Below are 8,135 nucleotides of genomic sequence, written 5' to 3'. Positions count from 1 at the left end.
AGACACCCAAATTCAGTGTTGCATATAAATATAATTTATTACTTGTTTAAAAATTCTTTCTTACATTTTGTACAGAAACTCCACAGAGATGCAAGCGTTTGCAAATTACATCATGTACGTGCCATAAAAGAATAAGTAACATCCTCACTATAAATATAATCATCGTATGATAACTATGGAAAGCAACTGCTAGCGGTTTTTAGTATGTAGCATTTGTTTTACAAAGGATGCAGGATTTGCATAGACAGCTTTAGAAAGTTGGACAACTTGTACAAGGAAAATGACGGTGAACAGAGACGCGCTGTAAATTGCAAACACTCAAATGGCTATTTTTCTTTTTTTTACAATTATTATACTTTTTTAACTGCAGCGGATACATCAGTACAGTCACATGCATCCAGCGTTTCTCACACACGTCTCAGTGCGTCTCATTCTCTCTGTGTCTCTCTCCACACAAATGTTGCTGTCCTGTAAAGTCACAACAGTCCACGTGCCCTAAACTCAGCAAAACCAACATCAGATCTGGACCTTGAACATAATCGAGCCGATGGCGGTGAAGACGAGAGAACTCTGGCCAATATGTTTTCCTGAAATGGCTTCCAGAACTTCTCCTTCGTGTTTCTGATCCAAAGCAGCAGGTGTCAACATCCAGGACAAGTGAAGATTTACAAAACGGCACAATCTTTGCTGAAACATCTTGAGTTTCTTTTTTTTGTCGAAATCGCAGTTAGATACGGGTCAAAACGCTATAAAGAAAATGCTCATCGTTAAGAATAATAACACTGATCAACTTTACAATGTTGTGAATGCATATATACAGAAAGCTGTGTGTTAGCACAAGAGTGTAGTTGTGGGTTCTGTCCACTGGGTGGTGCTGTAAAACAATCCACGTTGATGGCCAATAGCAAACCAGCACTCAATTAAAACACAAAATAACCAATAACGAATCAAATACATAAAACCAAGAGAGTGAAATAAAACAACAAGTATAAATAAAAGAAGTTTAAAAATGTTTCCATTCCAAAAAAGTAAAACAATGAGGAAAATGAAACGCATTAATGTAAAAGCACACGGCCCTGCCTGTCTGTAGGCCACTCCCACTTCCTGTTCTGATTATCCCATCACACGTCCGGTAAAGGGGATGGGGGTCCAGTATCTGGACAGCAGAAGTCCCGTTTCCTAAGAAACTGATTTGACGAATAGAAAAGCAAACAACTGTAACCAGGGTCGTACAGACGGCAGGGCGTCTTTATTTCCTCTTTCCTTTAGATTTTTAGACTTCGAGTCGAGTTGTTTTAAGAAACAGAAAAGCGGACGGTTCGAGCAGGTCTGCTCATGTCACAGTGATCTGGCTGCTGTTCTGTGCCACCCGCTGTGACTGGCCCTCGCCTCCCAGAGCTTCCTGTGCCCGGCACCACGGACAGGTGTCAGTGCTCGGTTGCCATGGGCACGATGTTTTCATGGCGACCCATCTCCTCCAGCACCGCGGCCAGCCGGTTCAGATTGCCGTCTGGAAAGTGCTGCGCCTCCCAAAGGTCCAAAATCACCCCGGTCGGACTCGACTTGGTCGCAAAATAGTTCAGATACCTGCAAGACACAAAGAGAAAACTGAAGCGTGTTTATAACGTGAGCAAGCACAGCATATTTGCGTGCGTCTCGAGATAACAATGTCAAATATTTCACAATGTGCGGCATCACCTGTCCAGGTTGAGTTTGTGGGCCAGCATCCTCCAGTCGTTGCCGCGGGTCTGAGGGGCGTCTAGACTCCCGCACAGCTTTTGTCGGATGGACAGAGGGATCCGGAAAGCGTTTGGACCCACCAGTGTGGTGATGTTACTGGCCGGGTCCAGAAGAGACGTGTCAATGCACTGAGAGTCCTGCGTGCACGGCACAAACCCGATGCATTAAAAACCGCACCACTAACACAAGCATGTGATTAATATGACTGTCAAACAGTGTGTGTGTGCGTGTCTGACCTCAGACAGGGTGGTGTTGAGCTGGAATATCTGGCCTTCACCTTCCACTTGCCTCACACACAGTTTACAGGCGAGCTCCAGCGTACTCGAACTGAATCGCTCCAGAGTGAAAGTGCACTGGAGGTTCCGCTGAGATCCGCTCCACACCTGCTGGAACGGCAACTCCTGCCACACGCACACACAGACAAAGAGCGAGACGGTCAGACCTTCAACACACTGATCTGTGTCCCAATTGTTCTTTCAAATCTCCTCATGTCATGTCATCCATGTCAACACAACTGTACCTGGTATTTAGCCAGCAGTTTGCTCTTCCACTGGGTGTGAGGGACGTCGTGCAGGGACAGACGCAGGTTGTGAGTGCTGTCTTTAAAGTTCAGAGACTTTGGTTCATCCAGAAGCTTCCCGCCCATCTGCTTCTCCATCTGAAGAACTTCCTGGGACACGACACAAACACAAATGATTGGTCAGTCCTTTGAGATCAAACTCTTTACTGATTTACTGTGTTCACTACGGTACAAACATAGGGTCAGTGTGGAAATGAAGTGACCTTCAGCGCGTCCTGTGTGTCATCCAGGCAGTAGACTCTGATGTTGTACTCCAGCACCGTGCAGCTCACGGGCCCAAAGATGGCCAGATTCAGTCTTTTGGTGGTGGCGGCGCTCACGGACTGCCCCACCAAACAGTACGTGCCTAGCGTCTCTGTGAGGATGTGACACGCCTCTTCATCCATCTGAATGTAGCAGGGGGTGGTGAAGTTTTCCTCGCCGACAACCACCACATCCTACGTACAAAAAGCATAGAACGTTTGAATTAAACCGGTGATAATGAATATACCGGACTATGGCTGGACATGCTGAAAACAGGAACCATTTAAAAACAAACAGACAGATCCAAACTAACATTATATCAGCTATCAGCCACGTGCACTTGAATCATTACTGTTAGTTAGGACAGCAAAATCTGCACAGCAGGAATGAGTATGTGCGCGCGCACTCGTGACCCCTGAGATCACGCTCGGCTTGTCAGCCGGGCGACATCGAGCGCTAATCCTGACGCTCGCATCGGCGCCACACTGTCATTAATTTCATCCCATTACGGACGCGAGAAAAGGAATTAAAATACTTTATTGTCGGCTTGGTCGTTAAACAGCGGCATTATGATCGGTCATTAGCCTCTTTAACGTTTCCTGTGGGAGCGTGCGATTCGAGAGCGCTAGCAAACTGGGCTAATGCCTTGCAGAATGATTTATTTACTCTCCGTACATTCGTCAGAGCACGCCTTTCCGAACGCACGTGGGATCCATGAGTGTTTTTGGAAAATAGTCCCCTGAATACTTCAGTCTGAAGAATAATACTGGAACGCATTTTGTGAACGGCGCTCCAGCGCGTGCACAGCTCACAGAAGTATTGCTATAAATAGTCGCGTGTCTTTAGGATGGACATGTATTTCGACAGGGCGTTTCGTTTTTTGGGATGGCGGTTGGGAAGTTACGTTGACAAGGTTACCTGTGGTGACCGTCTCGAGGTTGTGGCTAGAAGGGATACAGCTACGGCCGGAAGTGATGCAAAATCTCGCCATATAATTACAATAAATGACATTAGATAACACCTACACCTACCCCAACCCTAAACCCAACCTTACAATAATAACAAAAACTCTTTTCAGTGTGACAAGAATGATGCGGTATTGAAGTGCGCTTGGTAGCTGTATGATAGCCCTTCTAGTCAAAACATCTCGACGGCACGTGACATGAATACTTATTTCGTTGTTTAAAGGTTGAAATAGTATATGTGCTGATACGTGTGCTCACATGATGAACCAGAGACAGGTGCAAGCGGGAACTGCCGCGTGATAAAACACAAGACTTTATCTGAGGTCCCCGCGGCCTTGCCTGTGTGTGGATGGACTAAGAGAAGGCCATCTCTCTCTCTCTCTCTCTCTCTCTCTCTCTCTCTCTCTCTCTCTCTCACTCTCTCTCTCTTCAAATACAAGCCAACTGTGTGCAGTGGATTTGATGTATAGATGTAGAATATTTACTGAAACCTATGTGGAGAAAAATGTAATGTCAATCGGGCTTTTCTACTCTCTCTCTTGCTCCTTTAAATCATATTCGCAATTCATTTACAGAAAAATCGAAAAACACAAGCGTCAGATTTCTCTCATGCCTCTGAATAATAAAAATGAATCTGAACCGCACATTATGTCATGTATAAAGCGTGACATAGACAATGAAGTGACTCAAGCAAATGTACATTTTCTTTCCAGCACATCTGAGAACAAGAGACTGTTCTCCACCAGTCAACTCCTCATGAATGACTGAAGGCCGTCCAAGAGTATCTTGTGCTTGAGGAGACGAGGTCACAGAATGTTGCTAAGCAGCTCAAATGCAGCGAGGGTCCCTGGGGAGACCGATGAAGGCACATTGATAGCAGGATGCAGTTTTGACAGCTTTGACCAGATTGTGCGAGACACGTGTCTTTGAGATTGTTTCTGAACACAGCCGTGACATCAGCGATGCTAACACGATCTAAACCAAGACCAGACAGAAATACACATACAAAGAGAGAGAGATTTGTGGGCATGATTGCTAACTGACAACAGCATCTGTAAAAACTCCCATTAAAAATGTCATTCCTGACACATACTGTAGTATATATACAGAGAATGAGGATAATAAGAGTGTGAGTTAGATTTGGGTGTTTTGAGGGCGTCTCACAGGTCGCGTGTCTCTATTTCCTCCCGCACGCTTAATTAACTCGCCGACATTGTGCTTGTATGCGATAACAATAAAGGGCAGTGCTGAGGGGGGCACGGGGGCTTCTTCCACCTCAACTTCTACTCGCCGGCGTTAATGACAAGGTCAGTGGGTGGGCTGCTATCGCAAGCGTGTGCGCGCACCCTCCGCAGAGCCCCTCAGAATTCATCCGCTGTCTGGCTGATAACATTCGCTCTTCATCGCCGTCTTCTAATTAACTTCGAGTTTGTGTTGAGCAGAACCCGCTCAGCGTGCCGCGGGCCCATTTGGGTGTGTTCGATGACAGCTGTCTCGTTTCGCAGCGCTATCTGGCCACAGCGAGCATATATATCCAACGGGATCTCAGCAGGGGCGGGCGCACGGTCGGGCGTGTAAACAGATGCACGTACACACACTGACGTCACGGTTACTCAGGATATTTGACCTGTTGATTTCATTTCTCCTGTTTAGATGCATCAAACCGTAAAACACACGGTCGGCTAAACTGTCCTACGCAGCGTTGTTAGGGTGCGTGTACATTAACCGCTTCGCTAATTTATCATTTGAGCTTTCGGTTTCATTGGAAATGTCAGTTTGACAGCATTCGACTTCAAGCCACGTACAGATTAGTATGTAAACAAATCTGTGATTGCCCCGCCCACTCACCTCCCACTGGCCCTGCTGTGATTGGCTCTTCAGCTGTATGAGCCAGTCCTCGCTGTCGGCCTCGGCACAATGGTGCATGGTGATGATGACGGGTCGGGTCAGGAGAGCCCCAGGAGGACCACAGCTGACCACTGGACTCAGAACAGTCTGTGTGTCGTCCACCTGTGGCCTATAGACAAAGCAAAGCATTTGAACACATCATGAGTGAAATCAAACACAAAGACGTCTGGAACTGTGCTCGGATTATATATCATATTACTGTATAGATATCATGCTTGTCTGTGTCTGTCTATGATTTTTTCAAGGACAAAGATTGTACTCCAACAAAACACAACTGAGAACTCCATTAAGGTCGAAAGTGAATGTTTGTGTCAGTAAGTGTGATGTGAGGTTCAGTTGGGCATCCAGAATTCTCTCATTAGGCTGTTTGTCAGGGCAGAGCGGTGGAAAATCTGAGCCGTGTGGTCACCTCATGCTCTCCTTCCTGTGAACGGTCACAAACATCTCATACACCCGGCCCTGAGGGATGGCACCCGCTGGCACCAACAAGCTCACTCCTGTGGAGAAACACACACACACACACCGTCAGTTTGCCAGCTTGTGACCTCCGCCACACACCGTCCTGTGCCAGGAGTCAATGTCACACACACACACACACACGCACACACACACGCACACACACGCACATCAACACGTTTTCATGCAGAGCAGCAACAAACACAGACTGATGAATTTCTCCAGTGAAAATCTCTCAGACTTCACAGACGTTCATTGATTTCCTGCGTCCTTCGTATGAACTTCCTTTGAGCAACTGTCAATCATCATCAACGCAGTAAATAAATGCATCGCTAGAGACCGAGACAGCACAACAGAAGAGAATACAACAGGCCTGGGAGTATTATGATACTGGCTGAAATTCTGGGAAAATCAAGCAGTGTTTATTTTCTTAAAGGAACAGTTCACCCAAAAATGAAAATTGAGGCAGAACGATGCGTGAGCGCGACAACTTCGAATCTCGTGGGTTCTTGCGTGTCTCATGACTAGTTGTCAAATTTGTCACGAGACATGCGAGAAACAACAAGATTTGAAGTTTTCATTACATCACAGTTTTTGCACTCTTATAGATTTGTTCCGTTTACAATTTTCTAATAAAAAATAAATGATATATAATTTATTCATAATGAATTTATTCATAAATTAAACCCACTGTCTTTTGGATCATTCTTGATAGAGGGATGTACTTTTTAAGACCTAAATATGTATATCAAGTCATTCAAATTTTTATAAACAAAGTATATTCATCAAAATCATTTTTGGACGACGGTCCCATTGTTTTACCATCGATTTACAGATTTCAGAAACTCAAGAATTTAGACGATTTTTTGTTTGAATTTTCACTGAAATCCAGAGGCGTGCCGTGTGAAATATCTGAGCACTTGTGGGATATCAAATAAACTCGCACACCCACATCGACTTAACGAAGCATCAGGAATATATGAAGAGTTTGGTTCCAAAACGAGATAATGAGTTTTTTATTGTGCATTCCAATTAATATCAATCAAACTGCAGTTGGTTTGTTTTAATTTAAGCCATAATAACTACAAAAATACAGCTGACTAACACAATAAAAACTAGGGATGTAACGATTCACCGTGAGCCGGTTGAAAATCGGTTATAATGAGTGACGATTCAAATCGGTTGAGGTGTGAACTGAATCGCAATACATTTTTTGAACAGCAGGGGCCGCTATTTTCACTGCAAACCTAAACGTGGACATGCTGATATTTCTTAAATGCAAAAAAAAACAAGAAAAGCTCAGACAGTATTAGTTTGTTTATATTAAAGAGACTTTTTCTATTATTAATTTGTTATAAAATTGCAGTTTAGTTTTGTTATTTTGAAATAAAACATTATTTTATTATACAAAGAAACGTGAAGCATTTAAGAAATAATGCAAGGGAAGTTGTTCATTTCTAATTTGTTTCAAATCATTTTGTAAAAATAAATCGTGAATAAATCGCATCGTGAGATCAAAATCGTGACTCGCATCGCATCGTGAGCTGAGTGAATCGTTACATCCCTAATAAAAACATGAGAACATCATAAAAACATTTTTTGAAAATTTTGAAAAACGGAGTTATGTCATTTTGGAACCAAACTCTTCATATAACCGTCTCAGCAGGGACACTTAAGACAGTATCACTCTCTCCTGTTCCTCAAGGAATCACATTCATGCGCAGGTCTCGGCCATATTAGCTGCCGTAAAGCTGGAGAAAGTGGCGCTTCATCTAGTTTCACAATGAATTATTGGCGATGGGCGTCAGACGCTGGAACGATCACGCTTTCAGAGCGCTCTAATCCCTTTATATCTGACTCACCGTTGTAAGTCACTTTGAACAACTGCTTCCAGCTAATTTACGAGCAGGAAACATCAGGCACAAAAGAGACGCTCTCTGCCAGCACAGCTCTCACGAGAGCTATAAAAATCACAACGCCCATGAGGAGCGCTCGAGTGTGTGCGCGAGAGATCACGGAGAGATCTATTGACCTGGAGAGACGCTTGAATGTAGACATCATTTACACACTACAGTCTCCTGTAGTACGCACTGACATCAGCGGTTGGTAAACTTGTCCAGATGACTTACTTGTGCCATAAAATATCATTGGCCTGTGTATAGTGTGCGTCGTTTGAACAATATCAATATTCATGCATTTCACGGACTGCAACCATGACATTTCCACGCAACACAAACTAACCT

General features: G+C 44.3%; 1 protein-coding gene across 1 annotated transcript in view; it reads right to left on the bottom strand.

Moving 5' to 3' along the window:
• unc5cb (unc-5 netrin receptor Cb) overlaps nt 1-8,135 on the bottom strand; it is a 56,400-nt gene continuing 48,265 nt past the window's right edge. Inside the window, exons 12-18 of the mRNA XM_057328698.1 lie at nt 5,846-5,933; nt 5,377-5,545; nt 2,524-2,757; nt 2,261-2,410; nt 1,977-2,141; nt 1,699-1,877; nt 1-1,587 (exon numbers count right to left, since the gene is read on the bottom strand). Coding sequence (XP_057184681.1) covers nt 1,428-1,587; nt 1,699-1,877; nt 1,977-2,141; nt 2,261-2,410; nt 2,524-2,757; nt 5,377-5,545; nt 5,846-5,933 — 1,145 coding nt within the window. The 3' untranslated portion in view covers nt 1-1,427. The remainder of the gene's footprint in view (nt 1,588-1,698; nt 1,878-1,976; nt 2,142-2,260; nt 2,411-2,523; nt 2,758-5,376; nt 5,546-5,845; nt 5,934-8,135) is intronic.

Source organism: Triplophysa rosa, unplaced genomic scaffold, assembly GCF_024868665.1.
Source record: "Triplophysa rosa unplaced genomic scaffold, Trosa_1v2 scaffold6_ERROPOS1493707, whole genome shotgun sequence".
Classification (NCBI taxonomy): Eukaryota; Metazoa; Chordata; class Actinopteri; order Cypriniformes; family Nemacheilidae; genus Triplophysa; species Triplophysa rosa.
The sequence above is the reverse complement of the archived record's forward strand: the minus strand, read 5'-3'. Positions and strand labels throughout refer to the sequence as shown.